This window comes from Euprymna scolopes, chromosome 18 (assembly GCF_053919585.1).
Source record: "Euprymna scolopes isolate OS-2025 chromosome 18, ASM5391958v1, whole genome shotgun sequence".
NCBI lineage: Eukaryota > Metazoa > Mollusca > Cephalopoda > Sepiida > Sepiolidae > Euprymna > Euprymna scolopes.
The window spans coordinates 126056019-126079827 of record NC_136499.1 but is presented as its reverse complement, the minus strand read 5'-3'; the positions used below and the strand labels follow the sequence as shown (position 1 = coordinate 126079827).

The 23809-nt window shown below is 32.0% G+C and overlaps 1 protein-coding gene across 1 annotated transcript in view; it reads left to right on the top strand.

Annotated features, from left to right (window-relative positions):
• LOC145297809 (uncharacterized) overlaps window positions 1–23809 on the top strand; it is a 121986-nt gene that overhangs the window by 91340 nt on the left and 6837 nt on the right. Inside the window, exons 15-22 of the mRNA XM_080144122.1 lie at window positions 2181–2419; window positions 3223–3299; window positions 8169–8281; window positions 10938–11059; window positions 12935–13017; window positions 17270–17987; window positions 18998–19209; window positions 21090–21230. Of these exons, the coding sequence (XP_080000248.1) occupies window positions 2181–2419; window positions 3223–3299; window positions 8169–8281; window positions 10938–11059; window positions 12935–13017; window positions 17270–17987; window positions 18998–19209; window positions 21090–21230 (1705 nt within the window). The remainder of the gene's footprint in view (window positions 1–2180; window positions 2420–3222; window positions 3300–8168; window positions 8282–10937; window positions 11060–12934; window positions 13018–17269; window positions 17988–18997; window positions 19210–21089; window positions 21231–23809) is intronic.

The following is a 23809-nucleotide window of genomic DNA, read 5'->3' as shown; positions in this document are numbered from 1 at the left end:
TCTTATAATAGTCTTCATCATTCAAGTATTCTTTACTCCAAATATGAAAGATGCTGCAGCAAAATTGAAGAATTGAAACAAAAATGTTTTTGTTTCTGAATTTTTCAAATTAAAATTGATAATTTGTATTATTTGGACGACATTTTTTATCCTGAGCATTATTCACACAACGTTTCGGCCGATGTAATCGCTGACCTTCAGATGTTGTAGTCAGCTAGAAAGCAGGCCAGCAAAACAGAGTTCCACAGGCAGGCAGTTCAATGGAAAAAAACTTTGTTCATGAAATTTGTGTCTAAATTTAGACATAGATAGAGAGTGGTGGACATTGATGATAGTGGTTGTAGCCAGACAAGTGTTTTTTCTAAAAGTTTGACAACTCGGATGAGCACTTGCCATGAAAATAATGAGAAAGCAGAAACAGGTTCACAATGTCGATTTTGTGGGAAAGATGTTGCAGGGAGGAGAAAAAGACATTATATACTAGGTTTTGAAACTGGTTTTGAACTCTGTCAAGGCTGGATGGGTAGTTCCGAGTAACTCCTTTCCATGTACTTCATTTTGGGACATATATTTCAATATAGAAAAATTGGATCTTCCATAAAGAAAGAAGTGAATTCTTTTGGTTATCAGTATCTTAAAAAATGTAAACAAATGAATTTCATGTAAATATATTTCTCCCCTTTTCAGTAGTCTGGTTCAGTGTTCAGTTTTTTTTTAAATTATAAATGAATAACACTAAGCATTAATTTATTCTAAACTGTTTAAGAAATAAGTATACAAATAACTGCATTGTCTTTATATATATGGAAGATGGAAATGGCACTAACCCTATGCAGGTTTAACTGGCTTCCTCCAAAGGAGGAAATTCCATGGGAGTGTATAGTTCACAAGTGGTCCCCAGTCGCATGTATATTCATGTCAGGGGAGATGACGATGTTAGGTTTTTGCAACTCTTGCAGGGAGATGTTGACGTCCTCCTATATACAGCACCTGGAATTCTCAAATTTGTCACCCATCTGGTACTCACCAGGCTCAAAGTTGCTTAACTTCAGTGATCTAACGGAAACCAGTGTGCCAACGTGATTATGCTCTATATGTGTCTTCACATATAGAGTAATCAAAACAACTATTATTGATTTAAATATTAAGTAAATATTTGGATGTGTGATAAATATTTTTAAAAAAATAACTTAGTACTTATGCATTTAAGTTACTGCTCTGAAGCTGAAGTTTCATGGGCGTTTTCCGGCAAATAACGTAAATTGCCAGGATATGTTGAAATGCTTAGCCAATGTAATTCTCAGGATGTGCCAAAACGCTTAGTCAATGAAATTCAAGTAAGCAGACAAGAATAAAAATTCAATCAATTTGTCGACAACTTTAAGAAAACATCATTAGCCATGAATTTATCAGAGCTACGATAAGAAAACTACAATCACTGGAAAAGGTAATAGAATTTTGCCAGGAAGAAAAATTTATTGATAAAAGTAGAAGTTGCTGGACCTGTGAGCATTCCTGCACTTTGAAAAAAAAAATTAGAAAAAGCTATGTATTCCTTAACGTTAAAGAAAATTTACCAAACATCCTCCCCTTCCCAAGTAAAGAATGGATTTCTAAATAATGTTTTGTATCATTTTCAATACTTTTAGTAACATTTGGAGAAAAAAAAAAATCTTTAAAAATGAACCTTCCACCCCCCCCCCCCAAAAAAAATATAAATAAATATTTTTTAAAATGAATACGTATGTATTGGATACATTTGAAAGCCAAATCACAACTCAATAATATGAAGTATAAACAATATTTGTTTAAAACATTTTTGTGTTTTCTCCTATTATCATTAAAATAAAAAACACATTTAAAATTACCATAGGTTGAGTGGTTTTTATTAATTTTTCTTTTCTATTAAAAATTGCAATTTTTTTATATATATAAAGAAAATTTAATAAAAGCACTTTTTTGTCCTCATTAAAATATTGTTTTGATTTTTTTTTTATGTTATCTGCTGGAAAACTTTGACTTCAGCATGATAACTTTTTTGCATAAATACCCAAAATTTTCACATTCATTCATTTAGACTTGCATATTTTTAAAGGATATTGAATATACGACGATACAGTAATGTGTAGACATTGCGACCTAGAAAGAAAAACTTTAAAATCTTTTTTTTGTGTTTTTAGAGTGCCCGAAAATCCTAATGTCTTCGACGAAGAGAACAGCAAAGCGAGCCCAATCTTGTCGGATGAAACTCAACTTCAACAACAGAAACTTCAAAGGAGGATTCAGGATCTTTTACTGCAACAGACGACGAGTGATGACTCTGCTATCATCACGCTGCCATCAAAACCATCCACGTCCTTCGATGTTGCAACCACTGCTGTCATGTCAGCTAAAGAAACCGACGCTACACCTAATCTAGGTAACAAACTAACATTTCAATACACAACAAAATCAAATCATTACTACAAGTTCGAGCCTGGCTATTGCGACTAAATTTTTTTTTTTTTTTTTATTGCGCTTGCATGGGTACTCGCTGTTATTTTCATTGAAATCAAAGTTCATTATTTTTTTTTTTTTTTTTCTATTAGGGTTGGGGGTTAGTTGTTCAATAGCCTTATCATGCAACCTCTCGAAACCCAGGCAATGCCAGGTACCCATACTAGTCATATATTCCAAAAATTACAAATCTCATTATGTTCCATTTTTAGCTTTTTTCGTTCTTGAGAATTCATATATATATATATATATATATATATATATGAATTCGTTTTTTCGTTCTTGAGAATTCATATATATATATATATATATATATATATATATATATATATACCCTAAAATTTTTAGCTACAGCCACATGCACGTTTCACTATTTTTAAAGCTCCTCAGTGTGGCCATGACAAGATTTGGAATGGGTATCACAGTTAGTGTAATTCAGCAATCTTATCAATTAGGCTAGTGAATCTTGTCAGAATTAACAGATATTTCTATTACTCATAAATGTGTATACTTGAATTTTGTTTTTATGATAGAGACAATGTTTATCTGTAGTTAAGTGAACAACCATTGCCTCTATCACGAAAACATGGCATAAAACCTTATTTTACAATGTTAAGTTAAAGACTAAACTCAAATATGTTTTTTAATTCATTTTAATTTTTTATGTGTTTTTCTGTTTTTTTATGCTAAAAAAATTATTTAACGATGATTGTATTTTGTTTTCAGGCAAAAAATGTGAGGGTAAATCGAAAGAAGCACTAATGACTGCTGGCAGTTTTGTTGAAGAAGTCATTCGCTGTCAGGTATAGTCGTTTTACAAATTTCTAACAAATAATTACATTAATTGCTTTTTACAATATATATGTAAAAAAATACTTCTTACAGTATATATATAAAAAAATACTTCTTACAGTATATATATAAAAAATACTTCTTACAGTATATATATAAAAAAATACTTCTTACAGTATATATGTAAAAAAATACTTCTTACAGTATATATATAAAAAAATACTTCTTACAGTATATATATAAAAAAATACTTCTTACAGTATATATATAAAAAAATACTTCTTACAGTATATATATAAAAAAATACTTCTTACAGTATATATGTAAAAAAATACTTCTTACAGTATATATATAAAAAAATACTTCTTACAGTATATATGTAAAAAGAATACTTCTTACAGTATATATGTAAAAAAAATACTTCTTACAGTATATATGTAAAAAAATACTTCTTACAGTATATATGTAAAAAAAATACTTCTTACAGTATATATATAAAAAAATACTTCTTACAGTATATATGTAAAAAATACTTCTTACAGTATATATGTAAAAAAAATACTTCTTACAGTATATTGTAAAAAAATACGTCTTACAGTATATATGTTAAAAAATATGCCTTACAGTATATATGTAAAAAATACTTCTTACAGTATATATGTAAAAAAATACTTCTTACAGTATATATGTAAAAAAAAATACTTCTTACAGTATATATGTAAAAAAAATACTTCTTACAGTATATATGTAAAAAAAATACTTCTTACAATATATATGTGTTAAAGAACAGCTGCCTGTTCTTGTGAGTAAATAAGAGATAGGATAGTCGAGGATTCGAACTTGCGAAGCTAGATTTGGAATTGAGAATTCCAATCATAAGTTAAAATAAATACAGAATGTTATTGAAAATGGAATGTAGAATTAACCAATGTTTAATTCACATAAAATAGTTAGATATCTGTTTATTGAAAAAGGAATGTAATTACGTAATTTTGTTTCTGTTAAGAAATGAAATTAAAATAAGAAATCTAGATCAGAACAATAGAAAATATTAAACATATTTGTAAAAGTGGGTTAGGAAAATTAGGTTAGACAAATCGGCTTTGTAAAAAACATGTAAAGAGCGATGAATGCTTGAAAACGTGAGGCGTGTCAAGACATGAGTCTGATATGCACACGTTGGTCATGCAATGACGTCATGAGTCTCAATATGGAGAGCTTTAGACGTCAGTCAGTCAGAGGGGACAAGTGAGAAGAGTGAGTCAGAGACAGAGCTGACATCGAACCTTGGAAGCGAAGGTTAGAAGAAGAAAGAATCATGTAAAGACTTGAATTCCTTGATGCAAAGCCATTGACCGGTCGAAATGGAATAAACAAATAACTTCATCTTTTTGTATCTGCATATTTGTGTTATGTATTCAACAGAAAAGTTATTGTCAATTTATATTATAAGAACTTTGTGAAAATCATCTCAAAAATAGGTAAAGAAATGTGTGTGTCAATGTTATAGAAACATTCACATTCACAGAACTGTCAAAAGTATAAATGCCAAACGCACTATCTCTCGGTCTATCTATCTATATATCAAATCTCTTCTCATTGTGTATTACATGCCGTCGACTCTCCTGTATTAACATGTACCCTGTCTCTTTATATATACAGAACTGTCTCTCTTTATATATACAGAACTGTCTCTCTTTATATATACAGAACTGTCTCTCTTTATATATACGCGGTATATCTGCACACAACATGAACACACTAAGACTCTCTCTTACTACTAATATGAACAACAACAAAAACATACGTCATCCCTTTAATAAGAACCAGTATGCAACATATGTAAAAAAAATAATTTTTACAATATATATGTAAAAAAAATAATTTTTACAATATATATGTAAAAAAAATAATTTTTGCAATATATATATGTAAAAAAAATACTTCTTGCAGTATATATGTAAAAAAGATAATTTTTACATTATATATGTAAAAGAAATACTTCTTGTAGTATATATGTAAAAAAAAATAATTTTTACAATATATATGTAAAAAAAATACTTTTTACAATATATATGTAAAAAAAAATACTCTTTACCATATATATGTAAAAAATGTAATTTTTAAAAAAATAATTTTTACAATATATATGGAAAAAAAATGATTTTTACAATATATATGTAAAGAAAAATATTTTTTACAATATATATGTAAAAAAATTCTTCAAAAAAGCAAGTAGAGGATCTTAATTTATTTCCAAAATTAATCAGTTGAACTGACAATTATATAAATACGTTTTACATTATATATGAAAAAAAAATAAATAAAAAAAAAAACTAGAGGATTTTAATTTATTTCCAAAATTTCTCATTTCAATAAAAATGGTTGAATGGAAGTGAACATTTTTTTATCCTATTCAACGTCCATTTTAGGAATGAATAAAAATGGATTGAAATATCAATATAAATCATCTATGTTTTTAAACCGATATGACTAAACATTGATATTTAATGCAATAATAATAATAATAATAATGTGTCCAGTAACGGTTGTACTACAACATATCAGTGTGTATGAAGGGTGGGGAGTGGTCAGATGTAGTTTTGGCAAATTTCGGGAAACATGAATGTTAAAGGATGCACTGAAATCAACAGAAATCTATATCATATACGTATCTGTGACAAAACGAAAATATCATCTTCCAAAAATCACATAAATTGACAAAGTAGTTTTATTTAAGAAAATCAAATTTTATAAATAACAAAAGAATGGCTGTCTTGTCTGCAATTTTTGAAAAAAAATCGTAAGAAATAAACAAGGGGAGATAATTCGGCAATAATTAAAACTTGAGAGTTATGTTGCAATGCCTACAAATCACTTAAAAATTATTTTCGTTATAAAAATAAAACTACTTGATCAATTTAAGTGATTTTTGGAATATGATATTTTCGTTTCGTCATAAGTACTTATTTCATATAGATATTTATTCACTTTTGTTTTTTAATATAGGAAGAATTTTAGACAAGAATCGGAAATTTCAGTCGGTTATATTTAATTATTTTCCTTGGTTATGTGTCTATAATATCCATGAACTTCAGCTCTCATGTATATTTCTTGTATGTTATTACTATTATATTATAATTATATTATTACATTATTAGGTACTTGTACAGTTTAATCAAGACATTAAAAAATGAAAATATCAAAAAAAAAAAAAAAAAAAAGATTATATTGTACGTATCCGTTTTGGACCGAAAAAAAATTCACTTAATTTGATCAAGTAGTTCTTTTTTTTTTACAGCGGGAAAACACCTTTTCATGAGAGTGCGCTGAAGTCAGCCATCTTTGAATTTTTATTTAAAGTGCCGACACTCCCTCCCCATCTTTAATTCTAGCTTTTATTCCTAAAAATCGAACCTTTTGCTCGGTATCATAACAAATTGTTTTTTCGCTGTAAAAAAAAAAAAATACTTGATGGAATTAAGTGAAAAAATTTTTTTCGGAGAACTTTGTTCCTTAACGGATACGTACAATATAACCTTTTTTTCGATATTTTCATTTTTTAATGTTTTGATTAAACTGCACAACTACCCATTATTATTATTATTATTATTATTATTATTATTATTATTATTTGGCGGACGTTGTTGAGACTGACCCTCCTCTAAATTCCACAATTTTCCGGGGGGGGGGGGTAATTTTTTGTTAATCATTGATTACAGACTTAAGTTACAGATTATAAAAAAAAATTGAAAAAATATTTTTTATAACTTTTCATGTGGGAGTTCACTTTTCAATTATAACGTTGTACTAAATTGAAGACAAACTGTGAGCACAATAAAAAAAAAAGAAAAAATGACAACTCTCTTGGATGTTACCGGAAGTTAGGAGTTAAAATGGAGGGGTTAAAAAAAAAAGGAAGATTTCTTCCCCCCCCTTCTCTCCTCCCACTCATCTATGTATCTACCCCTCTCCCTCCCATCTATGTATCTATCTATCTATCTATCTCTTCATTGTGGCCACAAAGTTTGTGTTCAATTTAGTTCAACCCTCATGTGAAAAATTATAAAAAAAATTAATTTTTTTTATTAATCTGAAACTTAATTCTGTAATCAATGGTATTAACAGGAAAAAAGTTTTTTAAAAAAAAAAAAAAAAGTGAAAATTTTGGAATTTAGAGGCAGGGCAATCTCAACAACGTCCGCCTATTATTTTAGTAGTAGTAGTAGTAGTAGTAGTAGTAGTATATAATAATAATAATAATCTCTATATATTAATATGATAGCGTGTGTGTTCTTTTGTGTGTCACACTTACATCCGGGTCGTTTAATTGTTATGTTCTTCTATTTCTTGTCATAAATAATTTTACCAAGAATTCTTCATAAGTTTCAGTTTCGATTATAGCTGATGGCACTTAAATCAGCTATTTTTTTTATAAATAATTTCATCAAGTATTCTTCATAAGTTTTGGTTTTGGTTTCGATTATGGCTGAAGGAACTCAAGTTATATATATATATATTCATAAGTTTTTATTTCGGTTTCAATTCAAGCTAATACACCCAAGTCATATGGATATATTTCTTTTTATTTTTGAAATCGCATTTTTATAACATATAAAAGTCAATAGAACATTAACTATATAATATAGACGAAATCTGCAAGAATTAAAATATCATGTTTAAGCGTACTTAACTTGGCGTTTGTGCTATATTAGATAAATACTTTTGTAGTTTCAACAAAAAAGCTACAATAATATTAGAGCGTCTCCATTTACGCTGAACATCTACAGAATGAGAACATCAATATATTACATATGAAGGAGTCTCCTGTGAATAATAATAATAATAATAATATGTATTCTGTTGTTTATTTTTTTCAGAATGATGGTAATATCAGCCCTGCAGTGTCTCATTCCAGTTCTCCTCAAATTATCTTCGACTCAGACACTTCCATTACGTACGAGCAACTCAACTATTCTTATAATATCAAAAGGTTTGTATACAGAAATGTTTGGCTTTTTTGTTTGTTTGTTTTTTTTTTTTCTTATTCACGATCAAAAACAAAAAATATTAAAATTTGCGATTAAATTATTAAAATTTGGAATTAAGTGAAAAATACCTCTTAAGTGTTGTGTTTTTAAAGTTTTTATCCCAAAATTAAAAAAAAAAAAAATATCTTTAGGTCACCAAACTTAAGCAACATTTAGCTTGGTTAGTATCAGATGGGGACCGTTTGGGAATACAAGGCACTGTATGTAGGATATGAACACCTCCCTTGAGCATGATGCGACTAGGGCTGTTTGTGAATTTGACATTTCTACTTTTGGAGGAAACTGGTTCAACACTCTTAGTATGAATGTTGCTGTTGTTTTTTTTTTTTTTGTTTTTCTTTGTTTGTTTGTTTTTGTTTACTCAAAAAACAAATTTTGTTTAGGAATTTTTGAGATGAGGTTTGATTATTTTTATTATTTGGACTACAAATACTATGAATTGAAACTGCATTATATGAAAATTAGTCATAAATGCAATAAAAGTTTTAGTGCAAAGAGTTCATGAAATGGAGAAAAAAATTAAAAAGTGAATTAAAGATTGAAAATCCAGATGAAATAATATGGAGTGGTTAAGTATTTTTAAGAAGAAATCATTACAAAAGTCAATGTTCCCATACGAAGGAGTTGGATTTATAATGTTGACAAATTAATCCAAATTACAAATCCAAAATGTGTGTAATCTAGGTGTGTAGAAATATCCGCTTGCAAGCAGCAGAGAAATAAAAATTATTTCCAATAGTTAAATTTTTTTTCCATTTAGGGATAATTGAGCTGGTGTAACATGTCTTCCTTGGCCGTTTATTTCCGTATCCTTTCATCTGGATTTTTAATTTTTAATTCACTTTTTTTTTTTTTTTTTTTTTTTTTCCCCATTTCATGAACTTTTTGCACTAAAACTTTTTTAGTTTTCATATAATACTGTTTCAATTTATGCCAGTACCAACAAATTCATAACTTTGCTATAATATTCATTTGCTAGTGTCTTTCCTCTAATAAGACGAATACATTTCTTTGAAACTCCGCGGATTAAGAAAATTTTAGTATTTCTTCTTTGAATATCCTGTTCAACAATAAACTTAATTATGTTCTGCAAAAACAAAAACCCACCTTTTCCCCTTTTTCCTTCTTCCCCTTTCCCCTTTGTCTTTCTATCTCCCCCACTTCTTGTCTGGTTTCCTAACTTAAAATGCACAAAACATTAATGCTGTAACCCTTTTCCCTCTCCCCTTGCAAAACTCATTCATGTTCTGCAGGGAACAAAAACAATGAAATCCACTATAAAACAACCAAACCAAACACTACAAACTAGCGATTGAAAATACAAAAAAAAACTTGAAGGATAAAAACCTTCTACAAAATAACTGGATGCAACATGAATACGATTTCCAAAATAACTGGATTCAACATTAGATAACCTGAAATGGGGATTAACTATTTGAAAAAGTTAAAAGTTACTTCCCTTGAATTTCTATACAAAATGGCTGACAAAATGGACAACAACGAAATCTGTGGCAGTTTAGGATCAAGGAATAATTTTTCTAAATCTCAGATATTGTTATAGAAAAGTCCTGGAATTCAATATTGAATTCTTTTAAATTGTCAGCACTAAAACGTCAATTATAATATATTGTAATCAACAGGAGATACATTTTCAGTGGATCTTAGAAATAAGGGATCACGTCTGGCTGATGTTGAAGTGGTCACGTGATCATAGATTATTGTTTTCCTTCAAAAATTAGTTTCTTATCTTTTTTATCTGATCAAGGTAAAACTGTTCTTTTCATTTTTTAAAGAAATGTTTTTGTTTTTTTTCTCACATGAAGTGATTGTATTTTCAGCCACGTCAGGAAAACTTTGAGATTTTCTTAGTTTTCTACCGTTGAAGTTTTCAATTTTTTTTTTCTTATGTGACTATATAATTATTTTAACATTCAAACAATGACGCAGCTCACACAGCCCGTGAAAACCACAGAGCAGATGTCCTAGACTCAAAGTTTGCATACAATAAAAACAGCCTATCCAGCCTTGACAGAGTTCAAAATAGACTTCGTGGCTTAGTGGAGGATGCCCTTTTGCTCTTCCCTGCAACCTCTCTCCTACAGAAGAGACGTTGCAAGCCTGTCTTTGTTTTATCGTTATTTCCATGGCAAGTGCTTGTCCGAGCTCCAATCTCTGGACCCCCCTCGCCAATCTTTCACGAAAAACACCTGTCTAGCTGAAACCACTGTCAATAATTTCCCCCACTCTTTATCTGTGCCTAAATCAAAATGTAGATTCCATGAACAAAGCTTCTTTCTCAGAAGTGCACGCCTGTGGAACTCTCTTCCATTTACCTGTTTCCCACCTGACTACAATTTGGATGTCTTCAAGTCCAACATAAACAAATTCCTGATGAATCGCCCCCTTAAATAAGACACTTTATCAAACCTCCAATACTAACAATTACTATGATACTATCCCATTGATTACTGTACACACAATAACCCTTATTCCCGAGTGGCTTCCTGGCTTTGATAAATGGTGACCTCCATGTAAAAAAAAAAAAAAATATGTTGTTCAGGTTTTTTAATTACAAATTTCTTTTCTATTTTCAATCAGGTTTTTGCTGAGCCAACCGAAAACTTATCACTCGGATAACTCTGACCAAGAAGATGCAAAACTCACCAGTCTGAAAGATGTGAAAGAAGTTCTGGATGCAAAACACCCAAAACTGTTTAGCAGTAAGTCTGAAAAAAAACAAAAAAAAAACTACTTCCTTTTGCTTAACCTCTAAACCCCCTTTCTTTTTCTTTCTTTAATGAAAATGTGTCTGTTTTTTTGCATTTTAACTTCTACAAATACACTTTCCAGTGCTTGTGCATTATAACTGGATATTAAAAAGAAAAAACATTTTATGCAAAAAATGCTATTATGATGTCGAAATAAGTAAAAATTGCTAAAATTATGAAAATTGGTTTAGTAATAAATACAAAAAAAAATTAAATTTAAGTCTGCAAAAAAACGACTTCCTTTTGTTAACCTTAACCTCTAAACCGCTTTTCTTTTCTTTCTTTAATGAAAATGTGTCTGTATTTTCGTATTTCCACAAATACACTTTCCAGTGCTTGTGCATTAAAAAAAAAATATATTTTATCCAAAAACACTATTACGCAATTTTCATGTCGAAATTAGTAAAAAAATCCTAAAATTACAAAAAATGGTTGAGTAAGAAAATAAATACAAGAAAAAATAAAATTTATCGATAAATGCAGTTTTATCATTTTTATTAAAACTTTCGACGTTTCTTTGTTATTATAGAGAAATTCAAAAATATTAAATTTCAAGTAAAATTAATGGTATCTGCTTGATTGTCATGTCGCAATTAAATAAACATATCCAAAAATTACAAAAGAGTTAAAAAAAATTCATTATTGATGAAAATAATTTTCGAAGAAACTTGGTGAAAATTGAGTTTTGCTAAAAAAAAAAAAAAAATAGACAAGGGAGTTTGAATCATAATAAGCGAGGTAATTATTTTCTGGAAACTGAAAATCTTAGGCCAATTTAATAAAACTCAATTTTGCTTTCAAAAACTATTTTTATTAATAAATAATTTTTTATCTTATCGCTTCCATAATTTTTGGATATGTTCATTATTGTGACATGACAATAAAGTAGATATCATTGGTTTTACTTGAAATTCAATGTTTTGATTTTCAAATTTCGCTTTTATAACAAAGAAACACCAAAGATTCTTCTACTCCATATGACAAACCGAATTATCTCCCTTATTTTTGTTAATTTCCACAATTTCAAATTAGAAAAAAGCTGATCAAGAATATGCAATAAAAACAATGATATTTGGTAAAAAAAACAAAAAAAAAACAGTTCTATCATTTTTCACAATTTGGGGATTTTCTACTAATTTCGACCTGATACCTTACTATGTAATAATATTTTTACTGAAAATGGATTTTTTTTTATCCAATTATAATGTACAAACACTCGCATTGCTTATAATATAATTCCCTAACTAATCAAATTACAAAAAAAAAAAAAAGTTGAATTTGTAACTAATCTACCTAGGTAATGTCCAGCCGACTTAAATTCTTCAAAAGAATTTTTGCTGCTTGTACAGTTTAATCAAGACATTAAAAAAATGAAAATATCGAAAAAGGTTATATTGTACGTATCCGTTTTGGACTGAAGATCTCCGTAAAAAATTTCATTTAATTTGATTGAGTAGTTTTTTTTTTTGTTTTTTTTTACAGCGGAAAAACACGTTCTTATGAGAGCGCGTTGAAGTCAGCCATTGTGAAATTTGCTGGGGGAGATAACTCCAGTTAAAGCGCTGACGCTCCCTCCCCATCTTTAATTCTAGCTTTTCTTCCTAAAAATCAGTCCTTTTGCTCGGTATCATAACAAATTGTTTTTTCGCTGTAAAAAAAAAATACTTGATGAAATTAAGTGAAAAAATTTTTTTCGGAGAACTTTGTTCCATAACGGATACGTACAATTTAAACTTTTTTCGATGTTTTCATTTTTTAATGTCTTGATTAAACTGTACAAGTACCGAATTTTTATTAATTTTTATTTTTCTTGTTTCGCTTTTTCAGATAGTGATGTCTGCGGAGATGCTGATTTTGCTTCAGTGGATATTCCAATCCTTAATCCTCCAAGTTTTGGTAGCAGTACAAAGGTAAGAATTACCATTTTTATCTGATTCCACACCCTGACAACCCTCACCATTGTTTTTATTAATGTCACAATCGATATTAATAAAATATATGCACAGATAGTCGGGAAGTGATTTGAGAGTTTGGAGAAAAAAAGACTCTTGACTTAATAAGCTAAAATCCAATGAGATGAATAGATTCTTCAGTTACTGATGAAGAATATTATGAGAGGATTGAAAATAATGAATAAAATACACTTTATGGGTAAACTCCAAGCATTTGATATTTTACCTCCAAAATCCTTGATAAGGATATTTTTTTTATTTTTTAGTAACAGCATTCTGAAAACGAAAATGGTCCAAGGGTGATATTTACGCATTCCATAGTCTCACATAGATTATGGTATTTTGTTATCTTTTCCCTCTCAGCTCTGTTTCCCAGCATCATTAGGGACACAAACTTCTACTAAGGTTTCTTCTTTCTCCTTATTGTCCCGTATCGCTATGTCAGGTTTTATGGTTTTGTTTTCTGGGGTTATAGCTGTAAGAATTGCATGGTCATAGTGGGTGTAGAATCCTAATTCAAGGAGACCATCTCAAGACTATATACCATATATATGTTTTTTTATATTTTATTATATTTTTGGTGGAGGTGGGGCATCCTGCCAAAAACGATTTTCAAATATGCTGAGAGATCTTTTTAAAATTCTAACTGTCCCTTTAAGCCCAATTGTTTCATTCTCTCTTGCACTTGGTTCACCGGGTATGTCTGCTGGGTAGTTTTTGCAATTTTTTTTAATGAGACCAGTTGCTCCTATAATTACTGGAATGATAGAAATCTTCCTAAGATACCAATTTCTTTCATGTTGGATCTTTGTATTTTGTTATCTTTTCCCTCTCAATTCTGTTTAAGCTAGCATCATTAGAGACACCGAATTCAACTAAACTAGACTTCTTTCTCCATATCACGATGTCAGGTTTAACAGCTTCGTCTTCTAGCTATAGGAATTGCATAGTTAAAGTGGATGGTGAATGACTTATTTCCAACTTGGTGTTACATTTGATATTCAATTTGTTACAAACAGTCCAGATATTTACACACACTGCTGTCGCATTATGTAATAGCGATCCCTTGGCAGAATTTTACAGTTGAATGTCAGGTGACTTACGCTCTCTACTTCTGTGTGGCCAAACCTGCATTTGTTGTCATTGCTGAGACCACTCATCTTAAAAGTATTGGGCAGCCATCATAATTTTCTCCTGATCATAGTGGAAAGATTTTCTTTTTATAGAGCCTTCCTTCTCTACATGTTCCTGGGAAGAGTCATCAAGAGAATATTTGTCACCATTTTGATTGGCCCATTCTTCTAGTATTCCTGGCAGCTCTTTTGGTCTATTCCCATGGCAGACTTGTTTTATGTTTCTGTCTCATTTTTGAGAAAGTTTTGTCCAAAATGTTTGGCCAGTTTCGTGTTCTGCTGTCTCTTGTTTCTTAATGTTGATGTACGATCATAAAGTTTGGGTTCTGGGAGCTCATCAGATATTCATCTGTGCTCAAAATCGTGGCACAGTGGATAGAGACGTTGAGTCTCTACAGTTCTAGGTGAGCATTGTCTGAAGATAACGGTTTCAATCCTACCCAAAGCAGGCCAGAGGATTAGTTGGCCAAAACGTGGTGAGACAACAACAACAACAACTATGGAAGGCAGTTAAGAGACCCAGCATTCCTATCTTGTCATGGTTTAACACCTGACGAAGTCCAGAGGAATAGTTGGCCGAAACATTGTGAGACAACAATTAGAAGATGAGAATAAAAGTCCGCAAAAAAAAAAAAAAAAAAATCAAATTTTGTTTTTAAAACTTGAATTTTGTCTGAAAAAAACTTGAAAATCTGTGTGAACCCTGCCCCAAGAAAACAATGAACTTGTTAACAAAATTCAGCATCTTTTCTGCAATCCAACCATATTTTATGCAGCTGTTCAACGATAAACATACCTGGATACGACATGCAATTCATAACTGGTTTGGAGAATCTATATGGTTATCTCAAAGAGTACTTTTAATAAAAATACTCTTTGAGATAACCATATCGATTCAAAAAAAAAATGGGGAGGAGGGTAATGTCTGGTAAGCCCATTCAGGAACACATCTTTTACTGATGAGATGATTACCAAAGTGTCCCTCATATTGAATAGCAAAGAAAGTTGGTGTATCTTTATGACTGAAACTTGGTGGACAAGTCATAGGCTGAAGTTTATTTGGATGGCAGAAAGGATTGTGAATTTTATTAATGATTAAAATATGTCCTCGAATGCATGCCGCAAATATTGTTTTTGGTCATATAAATTTGTTTTATTAGATACTAGTGAGGGGTACCCGGCGTTGCCCGGGTGTTTGCAGGTGTGTGTGAAAAAAAACAGGTGCCCTTGAAAAAAAAACAAAGCCTTGACGACGCGCAGTTGGAAAATAGTAAAGTGTGAAAAAAAAAACAGGTGCGCGTTTTTGATTGACGTGACGGCGATAGCTATTACGCAGTTAGCATTTTGTGCGGGACAGTTTTTAATGAGGTCAATAAATCGGTTTGTTTGTTTTCAAAAACCCGCTCCCCCGTCTGATATAACGAAGTCGACATTGACTAAACGTTACTTAGCTCTCTAGAGACCACTGGCTCTGGGCCTGTGATTAGAGTCGAGTTTCGCTTTTTTTTATACCGAAAACCGAATGTAACGTGTGCCGATGCGGGAAATGTGGAAAAATTAACGTTTGAAAGTCAATAAAATTAAATAGACAGGTGAGCTCTGTGGTTAAGTGTGAGATATTACAATTTATAGATGATATAAAAAGTTTTAAGAAGTTGTGAACCGAGCAAGCGCGCTTCTCTGAAAGAAGCCTTTTGTGGACATCGAGGAAAAGCGTACATACATACATTTTTGCTTTTATATATATAGATTTAAAAGATCTCCAGAGCACTTCTAAATACAGCCTTACTGAGTTTCTTTCCTTGCTCATCCCTATAATTTGAAGAGAAATGATGTAATTTCTGAAGATTTTTCATGAGTCCATTGGTCCCACTTAAAGAGACAGTCAGAATCTTAAAAAGATCTCTCGCTTGGAATATCAGTGGGTAAATGGTTGGCATCCGGTAGGATGCCCCATCCCCAGCTTGAACAAACTGATAAAAATTGGGCACTTGTACAGTTTAATCAAGCCATTAAAAAACAAAAATATAAAAAAAAAAAAAAAAAAAAGGTTATATTGTACATATCCGTTTTGGACTGAAGATCCCTGAAAAAAATTTTTATTTAATTTGATCGAGTAATTTTTTTTTTTTTTTTTTGCAACAGAAAAACACGTTTTTATGACAGTGCGTTGAAGATAGGCATCTTGGAATTTTTTGAACACGCCAAGAGGAAATAACTCAATGTAAAGCGCCGACACTCCCTCCCCATCTTTAATTCTAGCTTTTCTTCCTAAAAATCGAACTTTTTGCTCGGTATCATAACAAGTTGTTTTTTGACTGTAAAAAAAAAAACTACATGATGAAATTAAGTGAAATTTTTTATTCGGAGATCTTCATTCCATAACGGATGCGTACAATATAACCTTTTTTTGATATTTTTATTTTTTAATGTCTTGATTAAACCATACAAGTACCAAACAAACAGATCACTATCCCTTATATAATAAATTCCATGGGTGACGTTTTGGAGAGGATTACTCTTTACTATTATATGAGCAAGGAATTAAAAAATATAAATGAGAATAACTTTACCATTTGTGTCTGATAAAAGCAAACAGATAACTACCCTTTATATAATAAACTAGCGTGGCTACCCGGCATTGCTCAGGACCTTATAAACAATGAGAAAATTGAAGTGTATTTTGAACATATTTGTTATTCTTAGGAGAGAGAAACTTTTAATGTCTATGTATCATTTGCTATTTTGAGCAAAAGAATATTTTAATTACCCTAGGACGGGTATAACACATATGAAATAATTGTACCTTCCCTAGGCTAGGTAATTTACAGCATGTATACAAAATAATTTTTTCCTTTGCGAGGACAGGTAATATACAAAACATATTTTAAAAAATTTTATCTATCCTTGGATGAGTAATTTAAATACATATATGAAACAATTTCACATACTCTCAACAATTATTGGATTACTCTTTACTGTTATGTAAGCAAAGAATTAAAAAATATGAGAATAACGTTACCATTTGTGCTTGATTTGTTTGTACAATAATATTAATGTTTTTTTGTTTGTTTCAGGTTTTAGTGTCTGACCAAGAACCAAGAGAAACTACCAGCCCACCAGCCGACGAGTATTTTGAAGACTTCATTATCCACAAAGAACTCTCCCAACCAAACCAGGTCTTTTCTGACGGACAGAATCTGTACCAACCCGTTGCTCTCACACCAGAAGTGCTACGAATGCACACCAAGTTCCAAGAACGTTTATACGTCCAACAGGCCACAAGTGATTCCAGTTTATTCGAGCTCGACCGTGGTAACAGCTCGGACAATAGTGGCAATAGCAATGTGAAACGTTCAAAGCGGCACTTGCCCAATAGCGGTGAGCCAGACACTTATTCGCATCAGCTGAAAGTGCCCCGCTTCGAGGATCCTTACATGTCAGCCAGCAATTTACAGCAACAGCAGCAGCAAAATACAATGTCGAGCTCCCAGACGAAACCTGGGTCATACTTTAACAAGCAACAATCATTCTTTCGTCCTTCCATCCCCGTTAGCATGTCCTATCCCAAGTTTTCACCGCAGCCCAATTTCCAAAACATTCATAATACATTTCAACAATACCAACAGCCAAAACTAGGACTGTATTCACAGGCAATTCCGATGTTGTCGTACGATACAACAATTCACATGACCACAAACACGACAACGTCAACAACCACACAAAAGAACTATTCTTCCAATACAACTGCTAACTCACTATCAAACACCTACTGGCCTTGTTATACCCAAACAGGTAAGATGGATATCTTAGTTGAATGAGAGGACTGAAATTATGAATTGAACAAAGTTTGGTAGACGTGTATGAGCAAGACCACCCCCTCCCCACCTATTTTTTATTTTCATTTATCTTTGTAAATGTTGGGTGACGAAACTTGAAGATAACCATAAATATTTATATAAAATAATCAGAAAAGGCCAAATTTCAAGCCAAATTCAAAAAAGGCCAAACTGTTTTTTTTTAAAAAGGCTAAATTCACGAAATTTGGCCTAAAACCGTTGAGTGGTTATAATAAATTAAATGAATAAAAACAGCCAAATAGAAAAGGTCTCTTTCACCAATAACAAAAATACTACTCCTAATGATAGGAGAGTCCATATATATATATATATATATATATATATATATATATATATATCTCAACTCTGTAGACTGTCCAACCACGCTTACTTACATCTTGTCTATCAAAAACATTGTTGCCATGGAAACCAGCTTGTATTCAATAAAATTCACATTCTTTTCCACAGTCCAACTGTGGAAAAGAATGTGAATGAGTTCAAATAATCTACAGCGTTGGTTTAACTTGTAGATATAGTTTCAATCATAAAACTATGTTTTGTTATCTTTTTGTTGCAGTTTCGATTCTTGCTGATGGCACTCAAATCACTTTTTTTTTTTTTTTTTTTTTTTTTAACTTTTGAAATCATAACTATATATTAGGTACAATACAATATGAAATCTGCATAAATCAAAATATCATATTTAAGCATATTTCATGACCGGGCAACACCGAGTGCCCTTGCTAGTATATATATATATATATATATATATATATATATATATATATAACTTTTTCAAAGTATTCTAAGGTATTTTATAATGCTAAAAAATATTCCTCATTAAAATAGTTTTGTCTACCCACCCCACATCACAAAAAACAATTTTATTAATTTTTTTTTATGCATAAAATCTTTTGTTTGATTTTTTTACTAATGCATTTTTTTTTTTTTTTCCTTTGTCTACAGGAATGTCATTCATGCCGACTCAACTCGTAGGAGGCACTCAGTTGATGGGAGGTTTTTATCAACCAATGCCCGGAATGTTCCAGACGTTTGCCACACCGATTCCTTACCCCACAAATTTACCCAGTATGGCAAATAAAACACCAGGCCCAGTACAAAATTCGACGACCCCTCCATCAACAATGCATCTGAAGACCTCGATTTCTTCCAATTTGGTAAGTTAGTCTCAGTCTCTCTCTCACTTCCTTTCATATATATATATATATATATATATATATATATATAGTCTAGTATATCTATTAAAATGGGAGTGTGGGTGTGAGGACGTTTCTCAACCTATATACTCAACAAATTTTTGATCTAAAGACTTGAAATTTGGCATATAGGGTATTCATATATATGGAAAACATTTTAATCTGTTTTCATCCGAAAAAAAACAGGTTGCTAAAGGGTCAAAATTGAAAAATTAGTACAGGCGGGGGGTGGGGGTCATCAGATTTTTTCAACTGTTTCATGAATGCACATGCGCGGATCGTTCACATGACAAATTCCTTATATTTAGAATAAGTAGGTTTGAAAACACTTTTTAAAGATAAAGCTGGTTATCGTACTTAATATAAAGCCTCCGATATATGTATGCTATGTGAACAACGTACTTATTTTAGCGGAGAATAACGAACAAATACACAAACTACTGGACCTCGTCCAAAAAAATTCAGTCCTTAAGTTCACAGTAGAATTAATTAATAACAAAAAAATTCCATTCCTTGACGTCCTTATAGATACGTCCAGTAATACTTTCAACACGTCTATACAAAAATCAAACCAGCATACATTCCAGCCTCTTGAACTTTAAGAACGAGCGCCAACGTTAGAAGATATTTATAATAAAAAATTATTAAATCGCGCAAAACTGATCTCATCCACGAGAAGAGCATTACTTATCGAAATAAAAAAATCTAAAGAAGGCACTCATCGATTGAGATTGTCGGACTGACTTCCTCATCTTGATTGTTATCGTCACAAAGTTTCCGCCGTTTTGTCCTCCGGCCTTCATCACATCTAGGACCACTCGGCCATATGCCACTAGTGACTACTCGGCCATATGTCACTAGTGACCACTCGGCCATATGTCACTAGTCTAGGACCACTCGGCCATATGTCACTAGTGACATATGGCCGAGTGGTCCTAGACGTTGTATCAAAGTTTACACTTACCCAAAGGTGCCGAGTTCAATCCTGAACGAAGGCAGTGAAAAAGAACATTCAAAACAGAGAATCAGCAACTATGTCCCAGAGCCTATCTGGAGTCTGAACACGGTACCCCTGTAATAATAATAATAAAGGGTTGGGTTCGAGACTCCTAACAAACGGTTCCCCAGTTCGATACAAAACACCTGATGAAGACTGGAGGGCAAAACGGCCGAAACGTTGTGACGATAACAACCAAGATGAGGAAGTCAGTCTGACAATCTCAATCAATGAAAACACCTCATCTCAAAAATGCAGACAATTACTAAGGCACTCATCAATAATCACTTTGCCAACTATATTGTTGATGAGCAAATAAAACTAATACCGCAATATCTACACAACCCTAACAATAATATTAGCCAACACCATTAATATATTTTATTAAAACCAAATGCAACCAAATTTTAGAGTTGAAAGTTGTAGAAAAGGTAATTAAAAGCAGCATCCATAGATACTTAATTCCTGTTGAATTAAATTTATTATCTACTATAAGAAATTTAGAACTCAAAACCTCATGATTAAAAACAACTCTATAAAAACATTACAGCAAACCAATGTAAGTCATAAGTTCAAATGGCCGCTGGGAGAATGTAACTCCCAAAATAAACATAAGAATAATATATACATTGGGCATACAACGACTAATAAAACTATAATTTCTATAATATTCCAAAAAGAAGTCAATTTAACGATTTTGTTTTTATTGTAAATTTTCTATGACACTTTAATTGTAATTTTGGCACAATTTTGTTCTCTAAAAAAAACTTGGATTCCATTGTTGGGACATTAGGGTAGAGGAAATTTTGATTATTATGTCATCATTTATTTTTTTTTTTTTTAGAATAAACACGAATCACTGAAACAACCATCCAAAATCTCTGAAAGTACCGGCAGCACCTCATCACAAGAAGAGACCAGTTCATCATTATTATATCTATTAGAGACTGGAAGCTACAACACAACCCCCTCTCCACCACCTGATGTAAGATTCACGTTTCGCCACATTATTAATAAACAACTTGACTAACTTTCATTGCTCTATCTTTATTTTCATGGCAAGTGCTCGTCTGAGCTTCAATCTGTGGTTCCCCACTTGCCAAACTTTCACAAAAAAAAAAAGAACACTTCTCTAGCTACAACCATTATCAACAATTTCCCCCATTCCCTATCTATGCCTAAATCTAAATGCAAATTCCATGAACAAAGCTTATTTCCTAGAACTGCCCACCTGTGGAACTGTTCTGTTGGCTTGCTTTCCAGCTGACTACAATATGGTTGTCTTCAAGTCCAATGTAAACAAGTTCTTCTGGAGCCTTCTCCTTAAATAATCAAATTATATCCGATTTCCACCACTAACAATAACTACACGAGATTCTTGTTCCCATTACATTTAAATTTCTACATGTTGGTTCAGTCAGAAACAAGGAGAAGGAAGGGAATTCTAAAGGCAAGTAGTTTGAAAAGAAATAAGCTACTAGAGTAGAAGCCTTCTGATATCTCGGGACCTCTACAGTGACTGGGTGGGATTTTGCTGGTTTTCACATTGGTTGGGGATATTTACGTTGAGGGGGCACAAGTGTAGCAATTTCATCAGAGCACATTCCATCGAAATACTTGTAAACAAAGAAAATACTTCTGCATTTACTGATCCACGATTTTGTTGAAGACGCCCCTCCATAGGATTAATGGACTATCTCATGACGTCACTTCCGGTATCGAGTACCGGTGCCCAGCAGTCTGAGATTGGCACGCGACCAAGCTGGACGTGTGCAAATGTCCTACCGTTGAGGAATGGATATACTCAACTTGCTTTGCTTGTAATTTATGTGAATACATGTTTCGTTCCTAAAAATCCCGTGTTCCTTTCATTTATTACCATTTAACCCCGTAACAAATTATATAGAGTCACTTTCAAATGTTAACATTTCTTAAAAACAAAACTGAACAGTTCCTGGATATGACCTTAAACTATATCCAGTGGTGAGGCCCCAGCTTGTGGGTTTTGGGGAGTGTGGAGCCACCCTTTAATTACCATTGCTCCCAGGTCCACTCTGACCCGGAGTGGTAGTACCTGTTAGGGTCCCAACTATGGGTTAAATAGAAACCAACGTGAAAACAACAAATATATTCTATTAAAAAAATTTTTTCTTCAAAATCTTTGGATTCGGCATTAAATAACCCGAAAAGGGTTGATATGCCGTAAAACAACCAACCAACCAACCAACCAAAACTGAACATTTGTGTTAATCTGAGCAAGGCTTTAATTTTGTTAAATTTCTTTGAAAATCGATAAAATATTACATCTGTTGACTTGATATCCCTTACCCTTTCTATTATATAAATCTCGACCGTCTGTATGTTTGTATGTCCGCTAAACTCCATCCTTGTCACAGACTATTTGACCAAGATGGGCATCAAGACATTTCCTCACCCTCCCTATAGTCCAGGCCTTGCTCCATGTGACTTCTGATTTCTACAAAGTTCGCTCAGACTCCTGTTTTTCCTGTTTTCACTATAGTTTTCTCGTAGCAGTTTAACGTTTCGCAATCGACCGCTTCCGGTTATTCTCATCAGTGGACGAGTACACCCGAGAAATTTTGTGAAAACCTTGGGGTCGGTAAATGCAGAAGCACCAAACGTGAGACGAAAATAAATAAACATTAAAATAAACTATTTGCACATGTCATTCCCAACCAGCCAGTTTTTTTTTTTACATACATGCACAGTCGCTGGTCTTTCATTTTCCATCGTCACTTTTCCATATGTGGCCATGGATCACCCGTGGTTGTGGTTTTCTGTTTAAATCAAGGTGAATCTACCCATGAACGTAATCCATGGGAACACAAAGAAGACTCGTTGGCTTTCAAAGGTTTTCTTTAGAGAATCATTGTTCATGGAAGGAGAGACCAATGTCTAATTATAATTACTTCTTAACTTGTTTTTTCTAACTTAGTCTTAAAATGGTGACGTACTTGCAGAGTCTTCAGGCAATATTCAATTGAATTATCTCTACATTGATAGAGGCATGTCGTCTCTCTCTCATTTATATGTATACAGTTTCTAATTGTAACACCACATTATCTAAGATTATAAATTCCTTGATATTTATTATTCTATATAACTCACTGTCGATAATAATTTTTTTTAAATGATAAATCTCTGGGTGTATATATGTAACATTTTAAACATTACACAAAACAGTTCACATATTATCTTTTTAGTCAGCATTCCAAAACATGGGTTTAACTTAAGACAAAATCTGTTTTTCTCTTTGGGAATTGAGAGACTCAGACTGGCAGACATCAAGGTGACATTCGTTTAGATTCTCTGTACATTGTCAAGCATGACATCATCACCTCCTATATTTCGACACCAGCATTTTTAACATGTTATGTCTAGGGAGCTAACCATTGCTCCCACACCACACTTCAATCACACCACCACCAGCTGCATATATTTCCATTTACCACCAGATTCTAACATGTACTTAATGTGACCCTTTCAAAAATTCATACTAGTTAACACACTCGCTACTTACCGGTGTAGGGTCCCAATATATAA